Source organism: Cavia porcellus, unplaced genomic scaffold (genome assembly GCF_034190915.1).
Source record: "Cavia porcellus strain 051 isolate PalLab524CR breed Dunkin Hartley unplaced genomic scaffold, mCavPor4.1 scaffold_18, whole genome shotgun sequence".
Lineage (NCBI taxonomy): Eukaryota > Metazoa > Chordata > Mammalia > Rodentia > Caviidae > Cavia > Cavia porcellus.
The window spans coordinates 16,386,323-16,403,427 of NW_026947501.1; the positions used below are offsets into that span (position 1 = coordinate 16,386,323).

The 17,105-nt window shown below is 35.7% G+C and overlaps 1 protein-coding gene across 9 annotated transcripts in view; it reads right to left on the reverse strand.

Annotated features, from left to right (window-relative positions):
- The window catches only part of Usp34 (ubiquitin specific peptidase 34), a 246,358-nt gene that overhangs the window by 169,327 nt on the left and 59,926 nt on the right, over window positions 1-17,105 (reverse strand). For 7 of the 9 annotated variants that reach the window (XM_063229475.1, XM_063229480.1, XM_063229479.1 and 4 more), the window contains 5 exons: window positions 13,385-13,466; window positions 13,207-13,299; window positions 2,070-2,195; window positions 1,782-1,911; window positions 152-187 (listed from right to left, as the gene is read on the reverse strand). In XM_063229475.1, the coding sequence (XP_063085545.1) occupies window positions 152-187; window positions 1,782-1,911; window positions 2,070-2,195; window positions 13,207-13,299; window positions 13,385-13,466 (467 nt within the window). Of the gene's footprint in view, window positions 1-151; window positions 188-430; window positions 454-1,781; window positions 1,912-2,069; window positions 2,196-13,206; window positions 13,300-13,384; window positions 13,467-17,105 lie in introns of those variants that run through there. The other 2 variants (XM_063229478.1, XM_063229482.1) reach the window with 2 other exon arrangements.

The following is a 17,105-nucleotide window of genomic DNA, read 5'->3' on the forward strand; positions in this document are numbered from 1 at the left end:
TCCAAGCACTGTCAAGAAATAAAAAAGGATGAGAACTAGTTTAAGGTTTACACCTTCTTCTGAAAGTGTATTACATAAAATCAGTACTGTAGAAGATCACCAAAACAAAACTGTAAGTTGTACTGTCATGCATTTCTAAGACTCCACTTACAAGGTGATGGAGCTGCCCTTCTGAGCTCTTCTTCCTCTGAAGGAAAAGGAAAAAATGGGGGAAACATTCTAAGTGACTGAACTTTTTGGGACAGCATGTCAGTTGTTTATAAAAGGATACAGATAGGGAAACCTCAAATTGTTATGAGTGCTTGCACAGAAAAGCCTAGCAGTGTATAAAACATCAAAAGACAAATATTAGGTTTGACTATGTGAAGTTTCAGTTCTTATTTTTTGAGACAGGATCTCATTTTGTAATACAGGATAGCCTTGAACTCACTATGTAGCTAAGGTCGAACTCCAACTCACAGCAATCCTCATGTCTCAGCCTCCTAAGAACTGGAATTACAAGCATGCGTCACCCACACCTGGAGAGTATATAAAGTTTCATAAAGTTCTTGGAGGCTATGTAAGAGAAAGACACACACAAAGCATCTGACATGGCAGAAAATCTTTGAAATAAAAAACAAAAAGATAACTCCAGGCTGAATCTGGTGGCACACACCTGTAATCCCAGCACTCGGGAAACTAAGGCAGGAGAATTGCTGTGAGTTCAAGGCCAGCCTGGGCTACAAAGTGAGTTCAAAGCCAGCCTGAACTGCATAGTGAAACCCTATTTCAAAAAAGACAAAAAACAAAACAAAACAAAACACTTCTATTATCTTTTGCCATTGACATTACTTCTAAAATGATTTTTATTTTTCAAAACAAAAATGGAAGATTAGAAAACTCATTTAATTCCTGAAAACTTATTACTATCCTTAACTTAAGAGGGTCAACCAACACCAGGAATCAACCACAATTTTTTTTTTTTAAATAGGAATCAACCACAATTTATTACCACTTCATGTACAGTCTACCTCAAATTGCAAACTTGTCTTATAAAAAGGAGACTAAATTCTGGGGCATAATGATGCATGCTTACAATCTCAGCACTTAAAGAGAGCTGAGGCAGAAAAATCTGCTTGTTCAAGGCCGATTTTGGGCAACTTAGTGAAACTCTGTCTTTAAAAAAAAAAAGCCCAATGTGCTGGCATATGATTATAATTCCAGACTTCAAGAGGCTGACACAGGAGTATCATGACCTCAAGGCCAGCCTGGACTACAGAGAGTAACCCCATGTCAAAAATCCTGTAAGAGAAAAGGAGAAAACAACAACAACAACAACGACAAAAAAAAAACCTGAGTTGTGAGTACAAGACTGAGCATCCCTTACCTGAAACGCTTGGAATATAAAGTGTTTATTTAGATTTTGGTTATTTCCAGATTTTAGAATATGTTCATATACTTATGTATTCTGGAGACAGTAGGTACCCAAATCTAAACATAAAACATTTTTGCATTTCATAGGCACCTTATACAGCACTTCAATCTTCAGGCTTATACGTGGCTTAAAGGTTATTTTACCTTTTTCGTTTTTTTAGTGTACCTTTGTTTAACCCATCACATAGGGTAAAGTGTGGAATTTTCCACTTGTGGCATGCTGACATTCAATCACTTTTCCATTTGGGAGCATTCTGAATTTTGAACTTACTGATTAGGGATGCTCAACCTATATTAGCAGAAAACACTTCAAATGTCATTCATAAACTTCAGACAACTCACTTCAACATTCAATATACTTTACTAACCTTTCTTATTACCAATGGGAATATTAGTGTTTAATAAAGATGCAAAAGAACTCTGTTTAGATAGCTGAGCCTTAGCTGCTAGTGCATTATTCCATAATGCTTTAATTAACATAGATGCCAAGTACAATGTCTGAAAAAGAAAAAAATTAAAATTAGACTTTGATAACACTTGAATATATTCAATATCCTTTGCATTCAACTCAAGTACACCACTAAAGAGCAGCAAAAAAATATGAATCATAAAATGATTACATTAAAAAATATTTTATATTCTGAACATATGATTACCTGTTCAGTATGAACACTTGGCTCAAGAGCTGAGACCAGATTAAGGAGATGTCTAAGTGGTACAGGGTCCAAATTCTTGATAAGTGAAGGAAATAAGTCATGTATGTATCGACTACAATGCTTCAACTAAAAAATAAAAGCACAGAAAAAGTTAAAAAGTAATTACTCTGCATAAATAAACTTACTTGATATGAAAGTTAGTTTGAAAAGTTGAGAAATTTGCTAATACACTATTATTTTATACGCTAGTAAAAAAAAATTACCAAATTCCATAAAGTCAAAACATACTGAAAATAAAATTAGACTTAAGCACATTTATCTTAACCAAAAAACCACAAGCTTCATTTCCTTATCAAAAAGAGACCCACAATAAACACAGCTTCCAGAATTCAAATGTGACTTATACATGTCATTACTAAAAAAGTCAGTTAAATACTAAATTAAGGGGACCTGGGATGCAGTTCAGTGGTACAGCATCTGCCTACAAGCATGAGGTCTTGAGTTTGATTCCAGATTACTCCTCACCCCCCCCAAAAAAACCACTAAATTAAAGTGGAGGCAATTACACATAAATTACAATTAGGACAAAAAGTTCAGATATAGTTCTCATATACACGTTATTTTAAAAAGATTTTTAAGTTTAACAGTCTTAACTAACTTTATTTTCAATTCTAGAATCCTGCAACACATTTATAAAATAAGTGTTCTCATGATCTAAGCAGAGCTTGTTTTATGGACAGAAAAGTGATTAAAGAAACAAAAAACCAAAATGGTTTTTTGTTTTTTTGGACACAGGGTCTCTATACTGGCTCTTCTCAGTTTGACCTCTGACTTATACTTACTACCATGAGGGTAAGGTAATTTTGATTTACCTTGTACAGACAGAACAAGAGAAAAATAATCAATTAGATCTTCTCACCATTATTCAAAATATTTTTTAAATTTTTAAAAATTTTATTTTTATACTTATACGATAGTTGTTGTTGGGAGTTGGCATATATACATAACACATCCTGATTCTTGTTTCTCCTTCTCTCCCAGCCCCAAAACGTGTTTCTGTAATACTTATTTTACTGGAATATATAGTAGACTCTCTTAGCAAAAAGTTAACCAACACAATGTTGTGCTAGACACCTGTAATCCCAGCACTCAAGGAGACTCAGGCAGGAGGATCACTGTAAGTTCAAGGCCAGCCTTAGCTACATACAGGGCAGGCTGAACTACATAGTGAGACCTTGTTTAAAAAGAGGGTAGGGGGAGCAGAAATAAATAAAACCTTAAAGGAAACTAAACCAAGGCAAAGCAACAAAACTGGTATGGTGACATACTCCTACAGTCCCAACATATTGGAAGGCTGAAGTTGGAGGATGGCAAGTTCAAGTAGAGCTTGGGCCATTTACAGACTTAGAAATATCTCAAAAGATGAAAAAGAGCTGGTTAGCCAGGCATGATGATATACATATGTAATTCTAGGCTAAGGCAGGAGGAACACCACAAGTTCAAGACCAGTCTGGACTATATAGCGAGACCTTCACTCAGAAACACAAATCTCCCTTCCATCTCCTGGACAGCTTTCTTTCTCTCAATAAATATATTCTTGCCGGGAGTTTAGCACAATAGCTCAAACACGTGCCTGGCAAGCATGAAGTCATGAGTTTGATCCCTGGCACACGCACACAAACACATAAAAGGAAGAATAAATATATTCTGCTCTTTTTAAAAAACACACACAAATCAATCAATCAATCAAATGAAAAAGGGCTAATGATATGTCTCAGGGCAAATGCACTGGGTTCAACTCCCAGCCCTCCCCCACCTCAAGACAAAGCAAAAAGCAAGTATGATATACATTCTCTAATTGAAATGTGATAAAACACAGAATTCCTGGTTTTCTGCCAATTTAATAATTAATGAAATGTGGCAACCCACTCAGGACCCCTTCTGTCTCTCTTCAGACAGAAGTTTTCTCTAAATAAATATATTCAGCTCTTAACCTCCATTTTTCCTAAAATTCATTCTTCGATTTTAGAGAACACAAGCTCATACCGGACATAATAGATTCATTCCACTATACCGTTTGGAGGTCTTCCACTGAGATCACTGGATGGAGACTTAAAGCTGTGCGCATACCCAAGATAAACATGCCTGGTGTCATTTGAGAAATGCAAATGAAAACAGCACTGAAATTTCACCTCACTCCAGAAAGAATAGCTGCCTTCAAGAAAACAACTGATAACAAATGCTGGCGAGGCTGTGGGGATGGACACAACACTGCTCCACTGTTGGTGGGTGTGTACACTGGTGCAGCCACTATAGAATCAGTACGGAGATTTCTCAGAAAACTAAGATTAAAAGTTCCACTCAATCCAGCTATTCCCCTCCTGAGTATTTTCCCAGGAAAACTAAAAAGGTCGTGTCACAATGATTATGTGCACCCATGTTCATAACAACACAATTTATAATAGTTAAATCTTAAAAACAACCAAAATGCCCATCAACTACAGAGTGGATAAAAAAAGATGTGGTATTTTTTATATAATGAACTATTACTCAGCTATAAAAAAGGATGATCTTGAGGCCTTCATAGGGACATGGAGACAACGTGAGACTATCCTCATAAGTGAAATAAATAAAAATCATATTTGTAAGTTTCACATTGTATCTCTAGTGTAAAAAGTAGTAAGAGCTGTAGGAGTAACAAAATCCAAATTTTACAATTGCTATTGTAAAAAAGAGGGAAAAAAAAGTGCTCTAAAGGACATAACTGCATGTATCATCAAGAGTAAAGAGTGAAAAATAAAGCAAATGCCAGGTCTAAAACCCTAAAACTACAAGAAAATAGGAAAAGCTTTTTGACATTGGTCTAGGCCAGGGATGATGAGATTTCAATGATACAAACCACCAGCTGTGGCACACATGTCATAGGTTGCTACCACTAGTGTAAGGTAATGACTTTTTGAATATGACACCAAATATATGTGCAAAAAATAGACAAGTAGAATCACACCAGAATAAAGAAGCTTCTGCACAGAAGGGAAAACAGAAGATCAAAATGAAAAGGAACTTACAGAATGAGAGAAAGTTATATGCAAACCATATATATACTTAGGGGTTTTATATCCGAAAGATATTAAGACACACAATAGAAAGATAAAACAAAAAAAAAAAAATCCCTCAATTTAAAAATAAGCAAAAGAAGCCATACATACTAATATACCCTGTAATCCCAGCACTCTGGAAGACTAAGGCAGGATTTTAAATCAGAGTTCACACTGAGCAATTTTGAGAATTAGTGAGACACTGTCACAAAAAAAAATTTTTTTAAGGGTTTGCAATGTAGTTCAGTGCAAAGGCAAAAGGTTCAGTACCAAAACTACAAAAAAAAGAAAAAAAAAATTTCTGAAAAGATAGAAAGAGACATATATAAAAGGTGTTCAACATCACTAACCATCAGAGAAAAACAAAAAAATGTGAGATATCTTACACATGTTAGAATGACCATTACCACTAAGAAAAAAGATAACGTTCCGGGAGAACATGGCGGACAGATAACAGCAACTACCGGAGGCTCTCTGAAAACTAGGCTCAGAAGCCAGGTATGGTGCGGACTAAAGAGACATAAGCAGGTGGAGTTATGCTCTGCTGACTCAGGAACGAACTCGGCTGAGAGAAACCAACTCGGAATGCAGTCCTGGTGCTAAAACAGGAACAGAAAAGCCTCGCTGCTGAGGCTGGACCCCACGCCATTTGGGTTTCCCGCCGCGCGGTGGCTGGCTGCCTCTACATCGGCTCGGCAAGGAGAGAGACGCGCGGAAACTCTGAGAACGGGAGTCTGTGAACGGAGTCGAAAACAGGACGGGCAGGGAAGCATGTTCTGACTTGTGGCGAGGTGAGTGAGAGAAACTGACACTCCACCACAGTTTGACTCCAGCGGACTTTCTGGGCCCGGGCAGTCCTGCGGGAGCAGGGCGCGCTGGCGACTCCAGCCACACATTCCCCTGTCGGGCGGGATTGGTGAAAAGTGCCTGGCCTGCGTGACGCTGCCGGCGGACCCCGTAGGCTGGCCCAACCCAGATCCCAGAGCCTGACGGAGGCCGGGAGGGGCGGGCCCCCGCGTAGGCTGCCTGGTGTGCAGCAGTGAGTGGAAACACCTAACCGGCGCAATTCGATCAGGCTGTGGCTGACAGGGAGAGAAGCTGGGCCTCTCATATAAGCTTGCATACATAAGGAACAGAGAATATGGGAAGAGGCAGCAACAAGAAAGGCTCCTCGGCCCCCAATTCTGAGAAACAGGCAATAACAGACACCGCACCATTACACATAAGGCGCCATATAGAGAGCCTCATAGACCAATTCAGGAATGAAGTTATCAACGACCTGAAGCTAGAAGTATGCAAAATAGTTAGAGAAATACTAAGCACCACCCAAGAAAAAACAGATGGTGGAATGGAAGAACAGAAAAAGAGGGGAGAAGTGTTTGATGGAGAAAACAGGGAAAGCATAGAATACGTGAAGCAGGTTCAAAGGGACTACCAAGAAACTAAGAAGTCTATCGAAGACTGGCATAACAGCTTGAAAGAAACTAAGGACAGACTATCTGAACTGGAGGGCAGAATTGTAATATGGGAGAATGAAATGAAAAACTTCTTAAAAATAACAAAGAAACAAACAGCAATAATACAAAGACAAGAAGATGATAAGAGGAGCCATAACTTAAGGATTAAGAACATAAAAGAAGAAGTAGGGACACAAACAAATGAACTACAAAAGCTACTCAGAGAAATAATCCAGGAGAATTTTCCTAATTTAGCAAAAGGTAAAGATACTCAGATGTATGAGGCATACAGGACCCCAGCTACCTACAACCCAAACAGAGCAACACCCAGGCATATAATAATAAAAATTCCAGAAATTCAATACAAGAACAGAATATTAAAAGCTGTCAGAGACAAGAAGCAGACCACTTACAAGGGAGCACCCATCAGAATTACAGCAGATTTCTCTGCACAAACCATCAAATCACGAAGAGCTTGGGGGGAAATAATTCAAGCTTTGAAAGATAATAATCTCCAGCCAAGATTGAGATATCCTGCACAACTGTCCCTCGAAATTGATGGAAAAACAAGGTGCTTCCAGGATAAAGAGGAACTGGGGGAATTTGCAACCACCAATTCAACTCTACAGAGAGTATTGCAGGATATTCTAAAAAAAGAAAAATACAAAGAATCCAGAAATAATGGAGGCCACAACGAATGGAGCAGAGAACAAAGTGAAGAAGACAAACTGACAGCTACTGACAGAATAAGAGCTCAACAGAAATGAGGCAGAGAAGATTGGATGATAGGAACAGCTATTTTGGAGAAAATGACATCTTAATAGGTAATACTGATTTAGTATCATCTTGTTTTGAAGTCTCATCTAGCTTTTGTCCTTCTGTTTCCAATGGTCCAAATAGGTTGTATCTTACTGGATTTTATTATGTATGATAGTATAAGCAAAAACCTTTTAAAGACAAGGAGATTATACAGAAACCATTGTTCATTTTCTGTTAGTCGATTCTAAATACTCTGTAATGCTGTCATTCTCTTGAATGGTTTTACATTGTTTTGATATACTTAATGCTACAGTATACGAAGTTGTACTCAAGGATTTCAAGGAAAGAGATAATATGGTAACTACTTTTAGGTCAGGATTATCTGGTGGTGAAACACTATTCTGCTTAAATGGTTATGTTTTGATCTGTGCTGTTTCGTTGTTATGCCCTCTTTTATCTCAATCTCCACTCCATTATTTACTTTTTTAATACTTTTTAAAATTTTTTATCCTTTTAATTAAAGGAAAAAAGTAGCAGGATATATTATAGTAACCCACTTTGACTTTCCATTACCTCGATTTAAAGCCCTGTATTACTCTCACCATCTGGTTTTTAACTGATGTTCCCCCATTCTGTTTTGCTGGATAGTATCAGGTTCGAAAATTTAGGCATCAGCTGTGAAGATAATGAGATTCATTATGACGCCCATTCTCATTGACTTTTATCTATTTTTGAAGACCTACAATGTCTCCAATGTTTTGGTTTTGTCGGTTTTATTCTTTACAGTTTTGTTCAATTGTATTGTAACTAACAATATAGGCAATTCTATTAGAGATAGCGGGAGGCATTATGGTAACCATTGTTGATCACCTTGTATTATGTTTTCACATTATCTATTATGTCCACCCTTTTGACTTGACCGATTCTGTTCTGTTATGTCACATTTGGTTTTACTCTCTTCCAAAAAAGTAATAAGAACCATGGGAGCAATGAAACCCAAAATGTGTAATAGTCATTGTACAAAAGAGAGGAAAAGAAAGTGCTCTGTACTATATAACTGCATGTATATTTAAGTGTATAAGATAGAAAATGATATCACAGAGTTTTATTGGATCATTGAACAGAACTGTTTGCAGTATCATTGATGGAATGTCCACTTTACAAGCTTTAATTCTGTGACTTGAACAATTATTTCTAAGATGACAATATGTAATCCATTAACTAGTAATTTCCTACTGTTCATTTTTTTTTCTGCAAATCTGTATAACTTGTACCCTTTCTCTGCTTTTTTTCTTTTCTCCTTAAATAAAATTAAAAAAAAAAAAAAAAAATTTAAAAGAAAAAAAAAAAGAAAAAAGATAACAAGAGCTGGTTAGTACATGGATTTAAGGGCCTCCACTGTACAGTTGGTGGCTGTAAACTGGTAAAGATATCATAAAGACAGTTGATGGATACTGAAAAAATTAAAATAGAACTTTCATATGATCCAACATCCCCATTTCTGGAGCTAATCTAAAATAAATAAACCAATCATGTCTAATGATATAGTCATGTTCATTACAGCATTTTTTACAATGAAAACAATCTAAGAAACCTTTTACAGGTGAACTGATTAAAAAATGTGCACATGCACGCATACACACATACACACCCCTACCTGGAGGGTATTATGATGATTTTATAAAGAAGAAAATTCCATACTGCTTGAGTTCATACTGTTAAGTGAAATAAATCAGACAGACATGCTTATATAGTATGCCTTCTCTTGTATGAGAAACCCAAAACATATATAAAGAGCAAAATAAAAGATAATTAAAAAAACAGACCTTTTCAGAAAGGGAAAGCAACCAATAGATTGGGGAAGGGTAAAAAAAATATTAGCATGTGTTACATGCATGAAGGAACTGCAATGCCATGAAGAATGCAACCTTCTACATACTGTAAACATGTACTAATAAAAATTTTAAAAAATGAAATCCTGGGGCTGGGGATTTAGCTCAGCAGCATAAGCGCCTGCCTTGCAAGCAGGCAGTTGTGAGTTTGATCCCTGGTACCGATAAAAAGGCCAAAAAAAAAAAAAAAAAAAAGAAAGAAAAAAATCCTAGCTAACAGGATTGCAATGCCTAAAATCCCAGCTACCTTGGAGGCTTAGGCAGAAATCCCAAGTTTGAGGCAAGCCTGGGCAACTTAGTGAGACCCTATCTCAAAATACAAAGGGACAGAAACATAGTAAAGCAGCCCTGAGTTAGGAAAAAAAGGAAAGGTTTTAAAAAAAAAAAAGCCTACCGTTTTCAAAAGAAAGGTAAATACTTCATAAGTTCAGTTCAATTATATACAGAGTTAAAAGTAATCAAAAACCTACAAGCTGGGCTAGGGATTTAGCTCAGTGGCATAAGCACCTGCCTGGCAAGTGCAAGATCCTGAGTTCGATCCCCAGCACCACAAAAAAAAAAAAAAAACACCTAGAAGCAGAGATATGTGGTTTGGAGGAAATGAAAGGACCAGGATATGGGAAGATGATATAAAACTGTCAAATGTCATAAAGTTTCAATTATGCAAAATAAGTAAAGTCTAGACATTTCACATATAACAACTGACTAGAGTTAACAATACTGTATTGATTCATTCATTCATGCGACGGTCTCACTATGTAGTTGAGTATGGTCTTGAACTCACTATGAAACTTGGCTAATGGCAAACTTGTGGTGACCTCCTGCCCTATCTCTCCAAACACTGGTTTTACAAGCATGAGTCACTACATCCAACAACAATACTAGATTGAGATGAGAAGGTGGCTCAATGGTAGGGCCCTTGCCAAGAACATGTGAGACCCTGGATTCAACTGCTAGCATTTATCATCTGTTTAGAAATTTCCCAAGAAGATAAATCTTAAACTTCTAACAAAACAAAAGGAAAAAAAAAAAAAGAAGAATGAAAATGGTAACTGTAAGGTGATAAGAATGTCAACTGGCTCGATTATGTTTATTATTTCACAATATATATTAAAGCATCAAATTGCACACCTAAATACACACAAGTTTTATTTGTCTACTACATATCAACAGAGAAAATAAAAAAGATTACATACACTATGGAAGAGATTCATGCAAATTAAATACCTGATAAAAGATTAACATCCAGAATAAGGAATTCCTAAAAGTCAACCAAAACACCAAACAAACCAATTAAAAAGTGAGTGAAACACTTGAACAGATATTTCTCCAGAGAAAACATATGAACAGAAGAAATAAGCACATGAAAGGGTAGTTGCTTAGTATAATAAGTCATTAGAAAAATGAAAATTAAAAACACAATGAGATACAAATTCATACCTGTTAGGATGGCTGACTTATTTTTTTTAATAGCAAATAACTAGTAATAGCAAGAAAGTACAGAAATTGGAACCCTCCTGCACTATTGGTAAGAATGTAAAATGAAAGAACTACTGTAGAAGAGTTTGGCAGTTTTTCAAGATTCAACACAGAACTATCACATGATCCAGACATTTCACTTTTATGTACATATACAAAAGAAGTGAAAGGACTTATAACCAGTACACTGCAGTCTCATTCATACAACCAAAAAGGAAAATAATCCAAATGTCCCCAAACAGATAAAAAGATAAAACAAACCATGGTATATACAGATAATGAAAGAAAATTTTGATATATGAACCTTGAAAACATGTTTAGTGAAATAAGCATGTATATGACAAGTATATGATTCCAGTTATGTGAGGTACATGCTAAATGCAAATTCATAGACACAGAATATAAAACAGAAGAAATTAAGAGTCAAGAGGAGGGAAAAATTGGGAATTATTTTTTATATGTGTAGAGACAATTAAAACATTTTCAGTAGGGTGGGGTTACTTAACATAATGTACTAAATGTCACTGAATTGTACACTCACATATAGTTACAATGGCAAGTTTTGTGTTATTCATATTCCATTAAAATAATGAATAGGGGGCTGGGGATTTAGCTCAACGACATAAGCACCTGCCTTGCAAGCAGGCAGTCATGAGTTCGATCCCCAGTACGATTTAAAAAAAAAAAAAAAAAAAGATATGCTGTAAAATAATGAATAGAGATAAGTACATAAGTACATGTTACAAGTCATTATCAAAAATGCATAAAACAGAAAACTTTAAGGAATTTTAAAAACACCAGAAAAACCTACAGGAAAGAAAACTCTTCATAAATACATGATGGGCCGGGTATGTGGCATGTGTCTGTAAACCCAGCACTCAAGAAACTGATACAGGAGGATTGCTGCAGATTGAGGCCAGCCTGAGCTACATAGTGAGTTCAAGAGCAGTCTGAACGACATAGGGAGACTCTATCTCAAAAATAAAAATAAAAAAACTCAAAAGATATGATGTTATTTTTGTTGGAAAGAGACACAGGCTGAAAGTACAGCTCAGCAGTAGAACATTTATATAGCATGCACAAAGCCCTGGGTTTTTGTGGTTCCAGCACTACAAAAAAAAGTTACTTGTTCAAAAATAATAAAATATTAATCATATATGAGAAGACAAAAGTGACTTTAGTATTTCACATTCAGTCAAGCTCTTTATTCAGCAATAAAGAAAAAATAAGTATGCAGAAAATCAGAATATAGCATCCATAGATTTCTCTTTAGAAAACAAAAGGCCAGAGCTGGCATGATGGCTCAAGTCTTTAATTCCAGCACTTGGGAGGCTGAGGCAAAAGGATTGTAGGAGTTCAAGGCAAGGCTGGACGACAAAGTAAAAATGCAGCCGCAAAAAAAAAAAAAAAAAAAAAAGAAAAGAAAAGAAAAAGAAAAGGCTGTACGTTGAAATTCACAAAAATAAATACAAATTAACTCTGAAAAAAAAACAGGATGAGAAAAAGTGAATGAGGAAAAATAACTGTGGTTGAGTTAAATTCTTAGATAATGGTCTAAGTTGTAGGAATTATGATTATAGTATAGAATTTTTAAATGTGGTAACATTTGATAAAGCACAAGTAAATAAAATTTTTTAAAATAAAGAGGTAGAGAAAATGAGAAATGGAGAAAAAGGTTGAGAATTTCCTTTCCTTCAGAAAACTAAGATTAATCATTACCATTCTTTTTTTTAAAAAAAGCCTTAAAAAGAAAATGAGAGTCACCAACAGATGTGCTTCTGAAAGAATGAAATGAATGGAATACCTTTTTAAAATTTAACAAAGAAAGCTGTACCTTACTAATAAGCTCTCGGAGAGCTACCAAGGAAACATGTCAGACAATCAAATACAACTTTCAAAGAGTCTGGGCTCAAAGTAACTGATCTGATGGGTAGCAGGAGTGAGACACGGAAATGAAAACAGGATGTAAGCGAAATATTCTATAAAGAAAAACTATGTTTGTCAGTCATTTATCAGTTAGAAAAACCTGAGTTGCTAATCTGTATTACCCAATATATCAGAACATGTTCCAGAGGAAAACGTTAACATTTATTATTTGGGCTTGAATCCTGTGCATATAGGCCTATTCAAAAAATTAAAGAAAAAAATAGAAAAGAAATGGCATTCAAAATGTAAAGTGCTGACTGTACAAATGAGAATAACAGGGAAATGTCTCCTTATTAAACAAAGACAGTTTTATGAAGTTCTAATTTACTGACCAATTGCCTTCAAGTCTACCAGTAACACAGTAACATATGGACTCTGAAACCTCAGAAGTTCCATTCCCAGTTTTTCCCTATTTTGGACTCCCCTAAGCTATAAAATCAGAATGGTAACAGAATTTACCTTAAAAGAAAGTAAACAACTTAGAACATATAATGAGGAAGCACTCAATAGAAACTGTTAGTATTACCTGTGCTGCAGCCCAAATGCAGTCAATATGCTGAGTACTCAGTCGCCCTTCTGCTGCCAAAAAATTCAAAATCACTTGACATTGTTTGATAATCTGTAAAAGGAAAACTCACTGTAGTTAATTTTTAAAAATATTCTTCTCACTATAGAATACACAGACCACATAATCATCCACAAACCTCAATATGTAAATTTGGTCCAAATATATGCTCCACTACATTGTTGCTAATAAGCCAGTCTGCAAGTTCTTTTGCAATGGACCTATAGTCAAATAATAAAAATAGCACATTAAAATGTTTTTATCATCCTTTTCAATGTCTCAAAAGCAGAACCAGTTGAAAACCTAAATTTGTTATCACAGAAATTATGAAGTAACTATATACAACTCACTGTTCAAAGTACTAAAATGCATAAATAAAATGAAATGTAACAAATGCTAATATTCCCTGAATTTATAAAATAACAAAGTTAGAACAACAACTAAGGCACCAAGTAGAATATCCAGTTAATGATGTGTTGTACTACTAAAAAATATAGCCTTCCCACATTTTTAATTTCCATAGACGACACTGCAGCATTCAGGAAAGGTTATCCAGTATGCTTTCTATAGTGATAGAACATCAGGAAAGAAAGTAATCAAAAAAATGACAAAGAAACAATTATCCCAAGTCAAAGTGCAACTGCCCTAGCCTAATACTAATGACAATTCTACTAATGAATGAAAAGAGAAATGATAGAAATATTATGGGAGTGGTCAAAACAGATTAAAAGACAGGAAGTAGGCCAAGGATTTAGCTCAGCGCCGTAAGGGACTGCCTGTCGAGCACAAAGTCTTAAGTTTGATCCCTGGTACAAAAAAAAACCCAAAAAACAAAAGAAACAGGAAGCATAGTAAAAGATCTTCAATTGCTTTCATCAATATTAATTATATGCAGAACTAGAAAGATTGGATAACTTGTTTGTTCAAGAATTACAAACAACTTTTAGAAAACAGAATATGTAATTTTAAAACAAAAAATTTTTAAATATTACTACTAAATAGGTAATACATTTTATCTATTTTGGTAAAGTCCTACTGAAGCTATGACTGAACTCTCTTATTGACACAATATAGAAAGATAGTTCATCTAATAAAGTAAGTTTGTCAAAAATAAACTCTAGATTCTTGAAGAGACTGAGGGACTTATGAGCTTAATGAACTTAATAAATTATGTTATCAATAATCATTGAGGGCTCTGGAAACACATATACAGTAGTTACGTAGCATTCCAGAAAGGGACAGAGCGCGCCAGAAAAAAACATTTAAAGAAACTTCCCAAATTTGCTTGAATACATTCATCTACATATCCAAATATGTGCAAAATTCCGAGGAGGATAATCCCCTCAAAAAAAAAAAAAACCCAACAGATCACGAAGATGTATCATAGGCAAATGGTTAAAAGGTGAAATGAAATACATACATATAAATATACACACACACACACACACACTTTTTAAACAGGGTCTTGCCATATAATTCAGGCTGATCTTCAACTCACTATGTATACCTAGGCTGCCCTCAAACTTAGCAATCTTCCTGCCTCAGCCTCCCAACTGCTGGGATTACAGACAAGTGCTACCACACCCGGCTAAAGAGAAAAATCATGAAAGTACTGAAGTAAAATCAACTACCAAATAACAATACAATCAACATCTGGCTTCTTATTAGGAAGAGAGTAATAGTGCAACAGTGGAAACAAAATTTTTGTATTTTATCATAGCTAAATTATTATCAATCAAGGAAGTTAAATACATACTATAACCTATTTTTTAAAAGCCCAGGAAGGGGCCAGGGAAGTTGATTCCCAGCACAAAAAAAGAAACCAGGAAAATAATTTTTAGTTATAAATAATGGAATCTAAGTAGCATACTAAAATATATTCATATACTATAAAGTAAAGCAGCAAAGGAAGAATAAAAAGGTTTAAGACACCAGAAAAATACTGTAAATGGCAAAAAAAAAAAAAAAAAGCACAGGCAACACTTAAGGATAAGTAACAAAACAGTGAATGGATTAAACACTCTAAGAAGATACTGTTGGACAAGACTGGGGCGGGGGGAGGGGGGGCAGTTACCAGGTATTGAACTCACAACCTTGCACTTTCCAGGCAAGCGCTTATACCACTAAGCTAAATCCCTGGCCCAACAAGGTTTTTTTTTTTAAAGTACTTGACAAGGAAGGGGGGGCGGCCCCACTAGGGATTTCGCTTGGTGGTATAAGTGCCTGCCTGCAAGTGCGAGGTCATGAGTTCGATCCCCGGTACAAAAAAAAAATCATTTGAGATGGATTTAAAAACAAACAAACCACAAAGGATGCTGTACCACTGGACTACACCCCAGGCCTTTTCCACTTAATTTTGATAAGAGTATTACTAAGTTACTCGGGCTTTTCTAAACTCATTATCAGGGCTAGGGGTTTAGCTCAGTGGCACAAGCACCTGCCTGGCAAGCATGAGGTCATGAGTTCGATCCCCAGTATTCCCCACCCCCCACAAAAGACTAACACTCATGATCAGCACCCTAGTGGCTGAAATTTATAACACTCTCCCAACCTTTTTTCCTTTTCAAGGTTTAATATTGCCTCCAAAAAGATACACTTTAGAAACAAAACCAAACAAACTGAAAATAGATGAAAAAATATTTATCATGCAAACAGCAAGTGTAAGAAAGTTGCAGTAGCTATACTAGGATTAAATAAAATTTATTTTAAGCCAAAGGAAGTCTTTTTTTTTTTTTTTTGGTACCAGGGATCAAACTCATAACCTCTCACAGGTGCTTATGCCACTGAGGTAAATCCTCAGTCCCAAAAGGAAGTCTTAAAAAGACAAAGAGGGACAACTTACAATGATAAAAGGATCCATTTATCAATTTAATATAGCTGTAGCAATTATGTACCTAATAAAGGAGCCACAAACTATATAAAGCAAAAACTGAATCAAAGAGATTAAAGTAGTTCAATACTATAGTCAATTCTTGTTATTCACAGCAGTTAGTTCTGAGTCACTGCAAACACAGAATTAGCTAACACTGCACCGTAGTTCTAGAGAAAATACTAATATAGTTTATATATTTGATTCAGAGATTATAATCTTGATCCCAATAACAACTCATATAAGTACATTGTATCTCTATTTTACAAAAGAGAAAATAAAGACCAAAAGGATTTAGGATGCTGCATCTAGTAGAGTTGAGATTTGAGCCCAATCAATGTGGCTTCAGAATCCAAGCTTCTTGTACTACAATGTACTGCCTACCAACCTCCAGGCTCCATCCTCGGACTGTCTCTCTATGGGAGCTCTAAAACAAGACAGCAAAGTATGACTTCGTTCAGTTTCATTTTGGAATGTGAACACTGGGACATTCAGATTTTTCACTGCACTGCACATGAGCAAGGATAACTGTGACCATGCTACAAATACTGATTTTTGTCGTTACAGAAAAACTACAACAGATGCACTCACAGATATAGAACCAAGAGTTATGAGCAACTGTAGTTGGGTATTTCAGTATCCTACTTTTGATAAAAGAAACAGACACACACAATTAGACTTAACAAATATCTGTAGAACATTCCATACAACCGAATAGAACATTCTGCATGACAGCCCACATGCAACACCGTAAAACTGTAACAACACAATTAGAAACAGAGCAGCCACATAAACTAGCATATGCTTATAATCCCAACTACTAGAAATGGTGAGGTAGGACAAAATTTTTTGTTGTTCTTTTTTTTTTGAGAGAGAGTGTCATTATGTGGTTCAAGCTGGCCTTGAACTCAGTAGGTAACCCAGGGTGGCCTCAAACTCATGGCAATTCACCTGCCTCATTATTCCAAATACTGGGATTACAGTTATGTAA